The sequence below is a fragment of the Rosa rugosa genome, chromosome 5, assembly GCF_958449725.1.
Source record: "Rosa rugosa chromosome 5, drRosRugo1.1, whole genome shotgun sequence".
Taxonomy (NCBI): Eukaryota; Viridiplantae; Streptophyta; class Magnoliopsida; order Rosales; family Rosaceae; genus Rosa; species Rosa rugosa.
This window is the reverse complement of record NC_084824.1, coordinates 47,259,102-47,277,675: the sequence shown is the minus strand read 5'-3', so window position 1 is coordinate 47,277,675 and position 18,574 is coordinate 47,259,102. Positions and strand designations below refer to the sequence as shown.

The 18,574-nt window shown below is 37.7% G+C and overlaps 1 protein-coding gene across 1 annotated transcript; it reads left to right on the top strand.

Moving 5' to 3' along the window:
• The first annotated feature begins 13,654 nt into the window (after positions 1-13,654).
• LOC133713192 (small acidic protein 1) lies at positions 13,655-16,551 on the top strand. Its single transcript, XM_062139314.1, has 2 exons — positions 13,655-13,784; positions 15,992-16,551. Exon 2 carries the CDS (start codon positions 16,010-16,012, stop codon positions 16,319-16,321), a length of 312 nt encoding a protein of 103 aa, XP_061995298.1. The 5' UTR covers positions 13,655-13,784; positions 15,992-16,009; the 3' UTR covers positions 16,322-16,551.
• Positions 16,552-18,574: the final 2,023 nt, after the last annotated feature.

Below are 18,574 nucleotides of genomic sequence, written 5' to 3'. Positions count from 1 at the left end.
TAGCAGTAAGGTATAACAAGCTTCCTATCATGCTTCTATACAAGGTTTTGATCAACACTAGTTCCAGCCAAATCTGCATCAAGTTTTGAACTAGTTCCCATTGGATTTCGGACAGCAGTAGCAGTTTCCAAACCAAACTTTTTCACAAGGTCATTAGCATATTTAGTTTGAGAGATGTAAAGACCATCACTCCTTTGTTGGACTTGCAGACCAAGAAAATAATTTAATTTGCCACACAAACTCATTTCAAACTCATTTATCATGATATCAGTGAATTCTTTAATAAATGAATCTGAAGTTGAACCAAAAACAATGTCATCCACATAGATTTGAGCAAGAATTAAATGATGAGAAGTTCTTTTTACAAACAGGGTTTTGTCAATTGAGCCTCTAGCATAGCCTTTATCCAAAAGATGAGAGGAAAGTCTCTCATACCAAGCTCTAGGAGCTTGTTTCAGCCCATAGAGAGCTTTCTTGAGTCTATACACAGGATTAGCTTGAATAGGATCTATGAATCCTGCAGGTTGTTCAACATAAACTTCTTCTTGAAGAACACCATTTAAAAATGCACTTTTTACATCCATTTGATAAAGAGTAAACCTCAAATGACATGCACTGGCAAAAAGAAGACGAACAGATTCGAGTCTTGCAACGGGGGCAAAAGTTTCATCAAAATCAAGACCTTCAACTTGAGAATACCCTTGGGCAACAAGCCTTGCTTTGTTGCGGGTAATCTAACCCTTTTCATCAGATTTGTTTTTGAAAATCCATTTTGTTCCAATGACATTTGAAGAATCCGGTCTAGGAACCAAATACCACACATCATTTCTAGCAAATTGACTCAATTCATCTTGCATGGCATTTATCCAATTAACATCACACAAAGCCTCTTTAGCATTTTTAGGTTCTATAACAGAAACAAAACCATAAAATGTAATGATACTAATATCTTCTCGATGCTTTGCAACGAAACACGAAAGAACAGAAAGATTGCTTACAACCCTTTTTGCTTGTCTCCTTGTTTTCAGACCATCATTCACATCACCAATGATGTCAAAAGAGGAATGATCCTTACGCACTTGCTGCTGTCTAGTTCTGTAAATAGGCTGGATTGCAGAGGTATCATCATTCCCATCTGAAGCTTCTTCATCTTCTTGGCCTTCAGCAGCAACACCATCATTCTTCTCCTTTTCAAAAAGTGCCTGATCAAAACTTATACAAGGAGCATGTGAGAGAACAAATGAGTCATCAATAGAGACATTAATGGTTTCCATCATAGAACAGGTTCTCTTGTTATACACCCTATAAGCTCTACTATTTAATGAGTAACCAAGAAAGACTCCTTTGTCACTTTTAGCATCAAATTTGGCAAGATATTCTCTATCCCTATAGATGTAACAGGGGCTGCCAAACACTCTCAAATGGCTCACATTTGGTTTCTTTCCTTTCAAAATCTCATAAGGAGTTTTTTCAGTTCCTGGTCTAAAGATGACTCTATTGATGGTATAACAAGCATTGCTAACCGCTTCTGCCCAAAAAAGTATGAGCAAGATTAGCAGAGTTCAACATAACCGTCCCCATTTCAATTAAGACCCTGTTTTTCCTTTCCACAACACCATTTTGTTGAGGAGTTTTGGGAGCCGAAAACTCATGCTTAATTCCCATTTCACAACAAAACTTATCAAATGAAGCATTTTCAAATTCAGTTCCATGATCAGTTCTAAGTCTTACAATGCATCTATTTGAAGAATATTGCTCATTTAAAATCATTTTGCACAAGCTTTGAAAGTTGTCAAAAGCATCAGTTTTTTCACTCAAGAATTTCACCCAAGTGAACCTAGAAAAATCATCGACTAGAACAAGCATGTACTTCTTACCACCTAAGCTTCTAGTTTGAACAGATCCAACCAGATCCATATGCATTAAATCCAAAGGTTGTGAAGTAGACACATAATTAATGACCCTATGTGAAGAACGAGTTTGCTTACCAAGTTTGCAGCCATCACACATACCTGTTGGTTTCCCACTCAATTTAGGCAAACCTCTTACCCCTTCTTTGTTAGAGAGCTTGACCAAGTCTTGGTAGTTCACATGGCAAAGGCGTCTATGCCAAAGATTTAGAGTATCTTCAGCTGAGGAAGAACTAAGACAAATCTGAGATGAAATAGAATCATTAGCATTAACACAATAACAATGATCTTTGGATCGTAGTCCACCCATGACACTCTTACCCTTACCATCAAGAACAAGACATCTCAGCTTATTGAATCTAACCTCTTCAAAATCATCACTCAATTGACTCACACTGATAAGATTAGCTTGGAGTCCCTTCAACATATAGCACATTTTTTAAATTTGGGATACCAGGAGCAGTTACAATCCCTTTTCCCACAACCTTTGCTTTCTTTCCGTCACCAAAAGTGACAGAGCCACTGATAACCTCATCATAGAAAGATGAGAACCAGTTTTTATCACCTGTCATGTGCCTAGAGCACCCACTATCCAAATACCAAGTATCAACTCTTCTAGATGAAAGAGCAGTAAGAGCAACCAAGCATGTAGCAATGGAATCATTTTCTTCAACTTGTGAGAAACAAAAAGAGGATAGAAGACACATTTCAGAGGGTTCATAATCAGTTCCACAAATGTCAAAGGGCTTAAAATCAGCAGGGGTAAGGGGATGAAATGACTTATTTTTCTTTGTCCAAACAATTTTTTCTTTTCTCGGGATTGCAACAAGTTTAGCAATCCTTCCAAATTCTTTCAAGGATTTTTCCAGAGATGACTGTAAAGAAAGAAGCAAAGAGTTTTCATGAGATCCAGTAGACTTTTGAGGACCTTTTCTGAGTTGATGACACCTTGGTCTAATGTGTCCAGAGATACCACAATAGTGACAAATGGGAATGAACCTTTTGGATGACTTAGGAACAGTTTCTTTAGGCAACAATTTACTTTTCACAAAAATAGTTGGCTTTTTAGAGGAGCTTTCTCCATAATGAAAACCAAGACCCCTTTTATCCCTATCAACTTTGCCCATTCCAATCATTTTGGAAACCTTATCAGATCCAATTGAAAATTTTGAAAACTTTTCTTGAGAATCATGTAAGGATTTTTCAAGAGAAAATTTTTCAGAAGTTAGAGAATTAACTAACCTGATTTGAGCATTCAAGTTCTCTTGCAGAGTCTCCACTTGACTTACCAATGCATTTCTTTCAATTTCCCACTTCTTCTTGCAGGATTGCAACTTCTCTGCGATCCCAGTTTTTTCTTTTTCACAAACAGCAAGTTGATCCTTCAATTCCTCAATCTTTCCAATCATTATTTTTGAGGCTTTGTACAGTTGCTCGAACTTGTTAGAGGCTACCTTCTCAGAGTGCTCATCATCATCAGATTCATCTGAGGACTCATTTTGAGTGGTAGCAACAAGGGCAACATTCTCCTCTTCATGGTCGGACTGTGTTTCCGATTCACTATCACTCCAAGAGGTTTTAAAAGCTCTATTTGATTGAGACTTAAGTTTTTTGTTTGCACAATCAGCAGCAAGATGACCATATCCTTGACACTCAAAACATTTTGGTTTTTCACCAAAAGACTTCTTTTGAATAAACTTTGAGGACTTTGAGTGTTTGTCATTTGAAACATCATCATTCTGATTTCTTTTGGAAGAAGTAGAACCAGAAAAATTTCTAGAGCTAGAAGAGGGAGACCTTGCAGATTTAAGAAATTTTTTGAACTGTTTTGTGAGAAGAGCAAATTCTTCTAGATTAAAATCAGAACGGTCTTCCTCTTTCTTCAAGGTGCTTAGAGCAATTGTTTTTTCTTTCTTACCCTTTCTCCTTTTTGACTCAAAGGTTTTCAAATTTCCCACAAGCTCATCTAATGAGTATGAATCAAGATCTTGAGCTTCCTCAATGGCAATTTGCTTAGCCTCAAAACTAGGAGGAAGAGCTCGAAGAAACTTTTTCACAATTCTATGTTCTATAATAGGATCACCCAACCCATGACATTGATTGGTAACATTGATGAGGCGACTATGGAAGTCATCAACAGATTCATCCTCTCTCATAGTCATTTCTTCAAATTCGAGCACAAGGCTTTGAAGTTTTTGTGCCTTCACCTTTTTGTTACCCTCATGAGTGGTTTGAAGTAATTCCCAAGAAGCTTTAGCAGTTGGACAATTTGTAATTCTTTTTCTTTCCTTATCCGACAAGGCAGCGAAAAGGCTATAACGAGCTTTAGTATCACATTTGTGATCAGATTGCTCAGCAACAGTCCACTCACCTCTCGGTTTAGGAATAAGATTTGAAGTTTCAGCTTCCCTTTTAGTTGGTTCTATCCAACCTTTCTCTATAATGTTCCATAATTTATCCTCTTGAGATTGCAGGAAAGCCATCATCATTACTTTCCATTGAGAGTAATCTTTCCCATCAAAATATAGAGGAGAGTTAATGGAACTAGAGACTCTATCACGATCCATTCTAGGAGTCCAGAGGAACACACTAACACAGGTTAGAGACCCGCTCTGATACCAATTGATGATCCTAGAAGGGGGTGAATAGACTCACAAATAAACTTTCTCTGGAATTGCAACTAGGTGATCAATCCTGAGAGTGGATATTGATCGAATAGAATGTATTGAACAATCAAGCAAACCAACTAAAGCAATAAAGAACACAGATTTTTGTTAACGCAGTAAATACCTTATCGAGGGAAAACATCTGCGTGGCCTTTAACTCTTGAAAGACCAAACCAAATCACTAGTGAAAAAAAAAAAACAGATTACAAGTCACAACACAAGGATTGTACTGACCGCGACAATCATTCCTGGACTGACTTGTTTACAACTCTGGGATTGCACTGACCGCGGCAATCCTATCTGAACAGACTCACTAGTTGTTTTTCAAACTGTTTTCAATCCTGGAACAAACCAGTTTGACAAAACAGAAATACATAGAGAACGGCTCCTTTACAATAAAGGGATTGAAAAGAACAACTATTTTCAATCCAGAGAAGAACCACAGAACTCCTATATATATAGGAGGAAGAAATCACCAAGATTCCTTCAGTTTGGTTGAAGTGTGGCCACGAGATGCAGAGGCACTGAATTCCCACTTCCTTCTTAGACAGCAAGGTCTTCATGATTACACTGAGTGGACAGCAAGGATTCCATAACAGGAAGATAAGAAAGTACAAGCAAGAGAGAGAGCCCATGCTGCGGTATCCTTCAGCATGCTGAAGAGGAACTGACACACTTACAGTTTAAGCATATTTCATGCTTTGTCAGATTATTCCAAAGCCATAGAATTAAACAATTTGGTACGTATTTGGTTGCACATGGGACTTTGGGAGAGATTTGTGTTTAGTTATGAATGCCAATACTTTAATACTAACATTTTCTTCTTCACTCGGATCCATCTCAAGGGGATATTAATTACCTCTCCAAGATTTTCTTCCACATCCGGATCCATCTCAAGGGGATATTACCTCTCCAAGATTTTCTTTCTCACTTGGATCTATCTCAATGGGATATTGCCTCTCCTTGCCAATATGTTAATACTAACAAAGGAGTCGCAGACTCGCAGTGGAGCACTGGAGGTGGCGGAGGAGGTGGCTCAGGCGTGGAGCGGTGGAGGTGGCTCGGCGGACTGCCGGGACTCGCTGATCGAACCTGGAAGGCTGGAACTAGAAGGCGGAAGCAAATGGGGACAACACCACAGGAGGAGAAGGGGAGAGTCTGAGAGTCGACCTACAGCCCACAAAGCATTAGTGTGTGTGTGTGTGTATATATATATATATATATATATATTTTATTGGGCTATATTCTGCACTACAAATTTCTCCAATTAATCCAAATGGCTCTGCCGCGTGTCTTGTGCTGCCTCAAAGCTCAAAGCTCTAATAGGTCGTTCATGAACGACCACAACTATTGGAGTCCTTATAAGCCCTTCAAAATGACAACGATATTGCTGCTGCTGCCTTTAAATGCTCTCAGGCTCAAAGCATTAGAACAAAAAAAATGGTTGTTCACAACTGCGTTCCAGTGTTTAAAACTTCTCTAAGATAGCAGACTGTTGTTAATATGGATGATCCAAAAAACTCTAATAGGCCTTCATGAACAACCGCAACTATTAGAGTTCTTTAAAGGGTCTTGAATGCCCCAAAATTCATTACATTAAAACAAAATTGTTGTTCATGAACAGCCAAGTTTTAATGTTTAAAGCCTCTTAAAAATGGTGTTGTTGCTGTTCTTTGGTGCTACGATGTTTAATGCGTTGAAATTAAAATATTTGTTCAAGAACAACTGAGTTTCAGTGCTACGAGCTCCCTCCACAATGACGTTGCTGTGTCAGTCCAATAACTTACAGCCTTTACGCTTTCACGGAAGGAGAAATCAAATTATACAAATACAAATGCAACAAAAAAAAAAAAAAAAAGAAGGTGTAGCAACAGATGCAAAATTGAGAAGCTAGTCACTAAGATTTTTGGTGCTCATATGCATGTGCTTTCCTCCTTGAAAAAAGATGACACCTAAACAAAGGCTTCTGAAGCAAAACCAAAAATTGCTACTTCGAGCATCAATTGATATTTGATTAATGTGAGGTCTTCTCCAGCTTGTTCTTATGGTACAAAAGCTAGGCACGTGAGAAGTAAGTGGTGGATGGTCAAGCTAATATTCAAGTCATGCTGCAATTGAACTCAATCAGTCGCACGTGGAGAAATCCGGAAGCTTCAAGTAAGATGGTACTCGATAACATCGGTTTTGGGCCTCCTAGACAAAGATTGGAAGCAAGCCTAATTACATCTCCGACTCAATATTAAGAGCTCCACATGATGAGTACTCAAATTAAATGATCAGACGCTTCATTATTATTTCATCTTCATGTCCACTCAAAGTGACACAAGTCACTAGGCCTCCTAAAAAAAGGGCAGCAAGCTCATCGACAGAGGTACGTCTACTTCAAATTCTGAGCCCAAAAGTTCGATCCTTCAAAAAGTAGTGATTCGACATTAAAGCTCAACTCTTCACGTACAGTTGGTGTCCAAATCACTTTATTCACTTGAGCCCGTCTACCTCAAAAGCTCGAGCCCGATTAATTTGCAGCCCAGAGCCCATTTTCAAGGCCCATTGCAAACCTCAGCACATCGAGTCTCCAGATTTGATCAGCAGACATTCTACCAAATTGGGTGTCCAAAAGAAATACATTTGACGGGTTCAAAATACATACACCAGTCGAACCCAAAAATTGGTACAAAACTAGAAATACCAATTTCAAGAACTATAATTGTTTGATCCCTCCTCGAGGTTATGTAGGAAATCTAGCGACCCACTAGATGCAACCTCAAGTTCAAACAGGATCCCTGACTCCCTAGTTCATCCAATCCGAATCTCTGACCTCACCAGTTAAATTCATCCAAACACCAGAAAAGTCAAATCATTCCCAAAATGATTTCAGACACAAATCCAAAGTAAATCGAATCCCTGGTTCATTCACACCAAATTCGTCCAAACACTATTCCTATTCCAAAAATCAATACTCTCCAATGGGTCATACACACATTGGGACTCTTGAACTATGAGTGGCTTGACCTCTCTCTAAGGGTACGTAGGCAACCCATTCAAATATCCGGGTGCAGCCGCAAAAACAAACAAACAAACACACATCCACAATTGGTTTCTTCATAAATGAAATCAAAGGGTGTTTCCCTATAACAAGGGAATATAATAAAAACTCTATTCACTAAATGAACATGAGTGAAATTATGTTGGGTGACATTTTCACTCACTGTGTGCAATTTTTCCTTAACAACCATCAAGGCTTAAGAATTGCAAATTCAAAAGCTTGCAAGGGGAAGTGGGAAGCTTTCTTAACTTTGTGTTTTCATTTAGGTTGAGATATCTCAAATTACTCAAGTTACCAATGGAACTTGTTAGCTCCTCAAGAGTAGAATCACGTAAATCTAGGGCACGCATATACTTGAATCTCGAGAGGCATGTCTTTAGAAAATATTGATTGGAGATCCCGACATCATGATCTACATTAAGAATAGTCCGTAGTTTTTTCAACTGGAGAATGAATTTCGGGACTTGTGACTCTTCTCCAAACAAGTCTTTTGCCAATATTGACACGTGTCGGACTTTTTCGAAAGCACTTGAGGGACGACAATTAACTGTGGAATACTCCATCCCTGCCACTGATATTGCTAAATCATGCACTAGATCATGAATTTTGAACAGTATATTAGTCTTCAAATCCACCTCAAGTTGAAACAAAGACTTGGAACAAAAAAAGCCTTATACAGTCTAGGTCCGTCTCTTCAAAATCTTCATTTTCTCTTGAGGACTTGAGATAGCCTTGTGTAATCCATAATGGGACTATCTCTATACTAGTAAATAGATAATCCTTGGGGTAAAGTGAACAGAAGGTAAAACAAGATTTCAAGTGAGGTGACAATGCATTGTAACTCAATTTTAGTGCAGCCAAAATGTTGTCATTTTCTGACAAACTCCATATTTCATCATCTTTTACATGTAACCAGTCGCGTCGCTCTCTTTTCGAGCAGAGCATGCTTCCTAAATTAACTAGTGCTAAGGGAACACCTCCACACTTCTTCACAATGTTCTCCCCATTTTTTATCAAGTGCTGATAGCGTTGCTCCTCTCCCTAGTAAAATGCACTTTTTTTTAAAAACAAAATCATGGAATTCTCATGAGAAAGACCTTTTAAAGAATGCATTTGTATAGGGTGTACAAGTGAACCGACTGATTCACAGCGTGTTGTCACAATGATTTTATTTCCTTTGGCTGCAACATCTAACAAAGTTATTAACTCATCCCATTTTTGAACTGTACGTAAATCATGTGGACTTTGTGTCCCAAACATCATCCAAGACTAACAAAAACTTTGTACCTCTCAAGATATCTTGCAACCCCTTTTTCATAAGATTCAAACTTCCGCAATCACATTCCTTTTTAGTTTCAGCAATAATGCCTTTTAACTAATGTATGGACATCAAATTTATTAGAGACACATATTCACAATCTCATCTCAAAGTTATCTTCTACCACATTATCATTGTACACCATTTTAGCAAGTATAAATTTTCCCGACCCACCTAACCCGATGATGGAGATAACTGAAACATTCTCATTACCAAAAGAATTGGTGTCATTCAAGAGATGGTTAATAATCTGTTTTCTGTCCTCATCTCTTCCAACAACATACGCCTTTGGTAAAAAGTCTGTCTTCCTTCTAGTATCATGCACCCTTTGGGGCACACGATAATCGTAAGCTAATTCAGCAATTTGAATGAGAGAAAATTTTGTCTTCTCGTCATCAATCTCAACCAGTCTTTTTCTGATCTCTTTGATTTTGTGACCCATTTTGAAGTTAAACACGACCGGATTCCAACGGGAGAAGAATTGGTGTACCTTTGCTTTGAAGCTCTGCTGCTCGTTGTTAAGAACTTTGAGTCTGAGCTTTTGAAACTCAAATTCGTCAAGTACATCCTCGGCATTGTTGCAAACATCTTTGAGGTTTCCTAACCAATGAGTGATGAGGGGATTCTGCATTTGCTTCTTCTCTGCATCATGGAGCACAAGTTTGACGGCTAATAAGGTCTTATTGAGCTACTTCAACTCATGTTGGGCACCCTAAGCCAAGCAAACTTCTTGGGCAACATAAGAGGCTAGCCTACCCAAGACATTCTCCGCAACACCACTGGCCAATTCCATGGTGATTTGAAAGCTAGAAATTAAGAGAGATGATGTTTCGGAGGAGATAGCAGAGCTATGTCTATGTATGAAGATAAAGGCTATGGTTGCTCTGGCTTGCAATGTATAAACCAATCAACTGCGAGTTTGGTATTTTTCAAAGACTTGGCTTGCATGTTGCTACAACCAATGACAAATGGGCATTTCATTAAAACTAATTGGCTTTGCATCTTCCTTTATGTGTCTTCGTCAAGTATGTGACATACTGAACTCTTAAGGATTAATACCAAAAGTAATGCACAAAACATTTAGTAAGAATAATGCAATTAAGATTCAATCCTTATTCTTCGGTGTTTTGAAAAAGTAAGGGTATTATATTCATTCTTGTGATCTTTACAAGTACAATCATCACTCATTCTTTGAAAAATCCACAAGCAATCAAAGCTCCAATAGTAACAAGATGCTAATCTTTTCCAATCTGTTTCCCCTGGTTAAGGGTGTGTTTGATATGTATACCGAGGAGAGTGTTACTTAAATTTCATAGTTATTTAATCTTTAAATAATATTTTTTTGAGGAAAACGAAGTCAGGTTTCATTAAATAACGACCTCTCTCAATCAAGCTAGAGGAATTTGAAATTCCTCATGTTACAACTCAATGCAAAAATCCTCCTACAAAGAGCAAAGCCTACCAAAAACAAAATAATCCAAACTAGCAAATGAAAATGCAAAAAAAGTAAAAAACCCTACACCTATCCAACCCTAAATCAAATTAAGCAACCGACATGACAAACATTGACGCCTAAGACCATCAATGATGTACATCGCCACTCATCACTCAGCACACAACAACAATCAAGGGCAGTATACGATGAGAGCCAAGCCAAACTCAATTATTCAAAGCAAAGAAAATGGAGTGCTACCACTCCCCCAAAACCCCACACAGGCCTAATCAAAGTTTTAAATATCGGTATCTTCGTATGTATCGGTACTTTGAAAAAGGGAGATATCGGAAATATCGGGGATACAGGGTAACAAAATGTCGTTTTTGAAAAAAAAGTCAATTGATTAGAAATTTAGAACTACATATAAATAGATATGAATGTCAACTTCATCTACATCCAAAAAGAGACTCTAGGCGGTTGAAAAGCCGCTCGCTGGTCTACGAAAATGCAATAATCAGACCAAGACATATGACCCATATAGTGCGAATTGTAGTGATGAACATGATAGTTATAGATCTCTTTAGAGCTGCCGACTGTTTCCCAACTGGATGACTGATCATATACTTCTCCATATTGATTATATCCATAAGCATCATAACCAAATTGATTGTTGCCTTCATGAGATTCATTTGAGATCCCACTGCACTCTGTGCCTAAACTGATAGAGCCAAAACTTAAGGCAATTGAAGAAACATCAGATGGGGTACTTTGATCATCAATTACACCTCTAGTCCTCCTCCTATATCGGGTCTTCTCTTGAGCACCATGACCAGCTGTTCTCACTCCGTGATCTTCATCTTGGGTGGTATGATCAAAATTACCTTCACAGGTAAATTGGAATCCTCCATCCACAGAAGATTGTCCATATTCATATCTTTCACCTCCACCACCTGTTCCGCTTCCACCCTCTCCACCATCATCAGAACTATCTGGAGCTGTTGTACCACCCCACGCATCATCACTATCTGAATTATCTTCTGGGTTTTTAACAACTTCTTTAGATAAGACTCTCTCTATGTTGATTCCTCACTTTTTCAAGATGCATAGCCAAAATTTAATACTCCGTACTCTACACTCTCTTCTCATCATGTCATCCATATATGGTTCCTTGACTTCCTTCTGCAATGTCATTTGGCCTCATTTGAATAATTGGACCTTTATGGCTTTATCTTCTTTCTATTATTCAACTGCAGAGTTACAAACTACATACAGAGTTACAGACATAGTCACAGACTACATAGTACCAAATCTCTCCTCACACATATTTGCATTTAGACTTTTAGAGAATTACTTCTCACCCAAAATCGCCTTGAGGGTATTTCTCCTCACCTAGATTCGCCTTGAGGAGATTTTTTTTCCTCACCTAGATTCACCTTGAGGGGATTTCTCCTCACTCATATTTGTCTTTAGGAGATCTCTCTTCGCACAGATTTTCATTTAGGGAATTACTGAGTTTTTTTTTATTTTTACCTCAAATTTTACAGATATTTCTTCACTTTATCGGGGATATATCGCAAATATCTAATATATCGGGGATATTTGACGATGTCGGAGAAATTTCGCAGAAACGGTAAAAGATAAGATATATACCCCCTAGATATATCGGTCTGTCGAAAAAAGGAGATATCGGAAATATCGCAGATATTTAAAACCTTGGGCTAGGCAAAAAAGAGAAGTGATAAGAGATTGGGCTTGCCTAGCCAAACCCCAAGCAGTGGCCCAGGCAAGTAAAGGCCCACTAGCTAGAGCCAATTTCCTACACCACACCTCTCTAGACCTGTCTGCAACAAGCCCTCGAGGGAACAACCACTGGGTATTAGTCCGGTGGCTGGCCGTGAACCTCCACCATTGCCATGGTCAAGGGAGGAAACTCTTGGACCATGATCTGGAACATCACTACACAGACTACCTCCCCCAAAACCTAGCTCACTGTCTAGAGGACCGACTGGATCTTATCGGAATAGTCGCCTCCAAAACCTGTAGTTAGTCGCCGCCTCCTTCCCGTGAAGCTCCTGTTTAATTCAATCCCTGATGCAGCCCAAACACCCTCAACCACTGCCTTTTGCCGCAACATCGGAGCCTCTCCGACGTACCTGGATCGATTATCAATGCCAAGATGTCAGCTACTCCTTCGAGAACCCAAGCGCCGCACCACGACGATCGTTTTCGGAGCCCCAGAGCCTCACCACTCGGGCAAAAACTTGAGACGAAGCAGCTACCTGGGATACGACCACCGTCACCAAACTATAGCACTAAACCGCCCCGCCGAGCCCGTCACCGACCTAGCTATCTAGCCTGTCAGGCTGTCACCAATCTGCACACCCTCCTCTCCTTGGAGTACACTGCTGCTTGAACTAGGGAACGAGGTTCACCACTGCCACGAACGCGAAACTAGGGTTTTGCCAGCCTAGGTCGCTCCGAAACTCACGGAGGCCTCTGAAATTACAATTGGTTAGATAATATTTTAGTTGATTAGAAAGTGTGGAAATGTCGACGTACATTGCATTAAGGTTAATTTGTGTCGATATCTGCGTGTTAGATACATGGTGGGTACACGAGTGACTAACTTTAAGAGCTTAAATGTAGGGACGTGTTAGACACATTGGATACACAAGTGACCAACTTTTAAAGCTTAAAATAATGTAAGGATGCTTACTACAAATCGAACGTTATGCAATCCGTTGTAGTATGCAAACAGTTATTTAAACTGAAACATAATCCAATATCTATGCCCCATGAACATGAAATTTAACTTTGACAAAATACTTGTTGATCAAGCTATGATTTGTGACTTGTGAGAACTGCTTAAATGTGAGATACATCATAGTGTTCAAGTCACGTGCGTTAGATAATCAAATTGCGTTCGAACAATAGCTAAGGTTGGAAAGAATAAGATAACTTGATAACTAGTGTACAGTGCATGTGTCAACACTCAACACCACGACACATTTTCTTACTATGGTTGTTATTGAAATGTTTGGTACGTTAAGTTTGCGAGCTCATGAAAAATCATTTTTGAAAGAGACCAACAGTTATTGTTTGTCTAATTTTTCCCAAGGAATTTTGCTTTCCCCTAGCTTTTGACTCATATATATTTATTGTTGCTTTTACTAATTCAACATAGCAACCCTTGTTTGTCTCCTATTTCCTTGGTAATCGGCCAAGTGAAGAAGGTGGATGAAAGAGTTTGAGAATTAGGAGCTAGAAACAAAAAGTGGTATCATAACGTACACCACCTTAATTGGTATAGAATTATGAGACGAACTTGTTGTGGTTGATGATCGTGTAGAAGAGAGAGAGAGGAAGATTTTGAGAAGAAAGAGAAGCTCGAGGACAATTTCTTCTGGAGGTATGATTTCTTTTTCTTGTTCATCGATCTTCTATAGCACAACACCTCGTTTATGTTTCTTGATTCAGGATTTAGAATTCGATCAGTCAAAGAGATCTAAAGGGATTAACACATCACTCTTGCATTTATGTGCTACTATTGTTTTTTTCCTTCGGATTTTCAATTTTTTATTGAGAACAATTTAGTTAGAGAGGTTTTATTTATCTATCTTTCTAGATATTTTTTTTATTGAAAACTCCAAATTGATTCATTTATGCTTTTTATAACTCTCATGTTTTTATTCTCTAGTCTTTTTAGAGTATTGAAACCTTCAAATTTACTCACCTAATCTCTTTAAATAGACAACTTAACAGATAGTTGGTATTGAAACAACATTTTGAAAATGTTAGGTTTGACATTGAAAACTTTTGTAAGATTGAGCTTCAATTTGAAATGATCATCATCGAGAAAGTTTTATTTGTTTATATGCTTAATAGATCTAAGGGGTGTGTATTCATTTAAGAGTCTACAAGATTTTTTTTGTATTTTGAAAGTCTATGGGTATTCAATTGAGATTTTAAACAATCCTTTAAAATCTTTATGTATTCAATTAAGATTTAAAATTATCCATTCAAATCTGCAGATATTCAAAAGTATACGGATTTTTAAGGATTTCATTAAATGCTAGATTTTGGAGGATTTTATAGTGCTTTTTATACATATCAAAACATAAAAACAATCCAACCACTTCCTAAGAGATTTTGATGGATTCTTTCTCACTCAAAAAATGAAGAAGCTTTTCACCAAAAAAAAGAAGAAGAAGCAGCTCTTAATAGGTGACACTCATCCATTTTGTCTTAGACTTGTCTTCCCACTATCCTCCTCTGCCTCTGCCTCTGCTCTCATCTAATATTTTTTTTTAATTTTTATCACTATAGCTCTGGAAGCCTTAATCCTTCTAGCTAATTAAGCTCACTTTCAATGGTATTGTTAAGATGATACATACACATTTTTTTTTAATCAAACCGGAAGCCGGGTGCCGATATATATATATATATATATATATATATATATATATATATATATATATATATATATATTCATTTAAAGCCAGAATAGGCCGTTACATACACATATGTTTCTTTAAATATGAAATAAATTAGTCATTAGTTTACTACTTTATTTTTTGTGTAACATTTTGGTTGATTAGTTTTCTCTTATTATTCATATATCATTATACACAACATAAAAAATGGTAGATTGTCATATACACACACACATACACACTTTTTTGTCACTGAAATAGCATTATAGTTTGATCCATACATCTATTACTTTTAAAGAAGAAGAAAAAAAAATTAACCTATCAAAAACATCACAAGGACTTGTAAAATCTAAACAAATACCAGTAAATCAATCCATTATAATCAATCAGAGTCCATATAGAATTTAAACAATCTGTGGATTAAGTAAATCTATGGATTATAAAAACTCAAACAAAATATTTTAAAATCTGAATTGAATACACCCCCCTAAGTATTGATCTAAACTTAAAACGCGTAAGTAGAAAGTCATGAGTTTAACTTTTTTATTTTTTTGGTAACAAGTCGTGAGTTTAATTCTAGGACAACTAACTGTATTTAAAAAAAAAACAAATGAGAACAATGTGCTTTAGCATAATAATAAGAAGAAAAGTACATAAGGTCGTTATGAAACTCAAAATTATTAACAAAAACGAGGTTTATGGCTTGGTACCCTTGACATCGCTAAAAAAAGGAGAGAGTATGGCGAAAATTTTGAGAGTCTGCCCGATTATTTTTCTTTTACTTTAACAAGGATTGACTTAATTGATGTTCTCATTTTAACAGTTGACAGACGCTAAAATGTGTGGTTATTCGCCTTATCTATAAACCATATAAGAGTGTTTTATTCTCTTTTTAACAGTTGACAATGCTAAAATATGTAGTCTTAATTCAATTCTCAACTCCTCTCACCACTTGAGCTAACTGCCCAATTTACAAACTATTTTTTTTTTTGGTACAACTAATTTTTTTTCTCCAATCCAAAAAAAGAAAAAGATATATATATTTTTTTAGAATAAAAGAAAAATATATTTTTGTGTTCGGATCCTTAGAAAAGTTTAACACTTAAAACCTCTTAAACCCCTTGTGCTTAATATTTAAGTGGAGCGATTATACAAATTACTGAGTCGGTGAAAGTCTCCACAGAAGGCAAATAAAAACGACATGTCGTCCTTCACAAGACAAAAGGCGAGCTCTCCAGCCGAAATCCAATACGCTCGGCGCTCTGCGGCTCTAGCTTCAGCGAGACAGAGGAGATCTACGGCGACGACGACGATGAGGCCGACGGCGATGGAGTTCTTCAGCGACATGGACGACCAGGGCTCCACCATGGCCATGGACGTCGACGACATCGACGCCCTCGAGATCTTCGGCGGCGACGGCGTCATCGGAGAGAACAAGCTCGCCGACCTCGACTTCTTCAACTCCTTCCCGGACGACTTCGACGAGTCCGACATGATGAACTCGGCCAACTAGGCGGCGTCGCCACCATGTAATGCTCTAATTTTGATTTTGATCTGATTCTAGGGTTTCCGACTGTGATTTGGGAATTAGGGTTTTATGCGGTATTGATATGGTGGATGGTTTGTGTTGGACAAGTGGTTATATATATATATATATATATATATATATGTGAAGTATGGATTTTAAGCTATTGTGGTTTGATTGTGCAAATTTTAATTTATGGTTGTTTGGAGGTTTGTTTATGATTGCTGAAATATTAGTGCAAATTTTCAATGCTGTCTCTTTTGTGTTCTTCGGAGAGGTGAGAATGGCATAAGAGAAGTGATTATGTGTGTTCTCTCGTAACCGAATGTCGTATAGTCTGGACCAGTCAGTTTTAGTGCTTGCATGTATGATTAGCGCAAAACAGAGAGCAAGGTTGTTGCATGTTTTGTGTTGATGTGGAATTCCGCCTTAATGTTCTATTGTTTTGCTTTGTGTTTTTTTGGGGGGGGGGGTTTCCAAATGGTGTTTAGTATCATCTCTTTTGGGTTCGTTAGAATGTCGAGGAATGGTGCAGTTGTTTGTGAGTGATTTTCTTGATTGGTGGTATGAATGATATAATTACAGTATCGAACTATGGTGTACTTTGTGACATTGTTATATGTGTTTTTTTTGCATTTGTTATAATGTAAACCATTGAATTGGTTCCTTTTGCACATTGGTTTCTAGGTGCTTATGAATTGATGTAGAAACTTTCAGAGTCTTGGTTATTGTTCTCTTTCTTGGGAGCTATGTAGTTCAAACCTTAGAATGAATAGTATGTTCTGCATTTGTAAAACTGTAGGGCCTCGAGTTTGGTCGTTTCTGGACAACAGAGAGTTGTCCTTAGGAATCTGGATGCTAGTGTCTCACTTGAATTGCTGTAGTTGAGGAAACTGAGATCCACAGGTAGTCCCCTGTGGCTCTGGAGCACATTCAATGATTTTTAAGTCAGAAGTTATAAGGTACTTGCATATGCAAAATAAAAGCTAAATAAAGAACGACAAGAAGAGAAAATAGATGGAAAAAACTGTGAAGGATGGATGTTGACACGAGGAACAAAGTTATTTGAATCTATGTTGTAAAGTTTATGACTCTCATTGCCTTCACATGACTAGTTGAGCTATGATGGGAGCATTAGTTGACACTCATCTAATTCAGTAGGATCTCCTGTAATAGCTAGAAAACAGTGGTTGCTATTAAAAATGAAGATTAGGGTAATGCAAGGTCTCTGTCCCTTTCCGAGAGGTATCAGACTTCTCTGTTTGTGTATTGTGAAGTTCATATCGTTCTAGTTTGTTTGTTTCCGTGATTCGAATACCTACTTACGGTGCTCTGAGCAGTAGCCTTAGATGAATTAAAGCTTCCCATATATAGTACATGTCCACATTTAAGTTCAATTTGCTATATGTGCTTGTCAAGGTTTCAAATTTTGGTTGTTTAGATAATGATCAGCACTTGAAAACTTCCATTCAAGAACTACCTTTGCAGTTAAAATCTTTTGTGGTCGTTCTCCAACATTTTTGCCATAGGTTTGTAGAAAACCCAAAACGGTCTTGGCATTTTGTTTTTACCAGGTAAGAAATTTCTGACAATGTCAAAATGTCAGATCATAATTTCATGCGCTAGCCTTGCCCCATATCTACTGTTTTGTATTTTCTGTCCTATTTTCCTAGGGTGCGTCATACTAGGTCAAAGTATTACAATCGAATCTTAATGTCCAAATATTAATACAATGAAGCAGCTGAACGCTTAAACCAGCATACACCACAAAGAAAAGATCAATTACAAGAACCTTATAGATTTTCTCCAGAAGATGTCTCATTTTTTTCGATGAAGAAGAAGATGTCTCTATTAACTACAACAGTTACCACAAGGAAACATGACATAGGTATACCACAGGAGTTGAGAACAAAAGTAGAATTAACGTCGGCAAGGCTACCATTGATAATTTGATATGGTTGGAAAACCGATTTTTATTATCGGACAACCCAATAGCGTGGTGGTTCAAGTTCGAATTCAAAATCAGAGAGTTGTTTCACTTGCCAATGTGGATAAAACTCATTGAGTCTAAACGAAGATATGAAGGTACCCTCAATTGAGCAGAACTGCAGTATCCTGAACCCCAACCTCCGCCCAGAGAAGGCCAGACGAAGGCATATGGGAACAGAGGGATGCCGACATGGAGAGGTTGCAAAACTATAGGAAATGCTTTTGTTTTCTCCAGCTTACTGTTAAAAAAAA

Coding starts and splice junctions, on each gene's coding strand:
- LOC133713192 (XM_062139314.1), top strand. CDS start 16,010: ATGTCGTCCTTCACAAGACAAAAGGCGAGCTCTCCAGCCGAAATCCAA.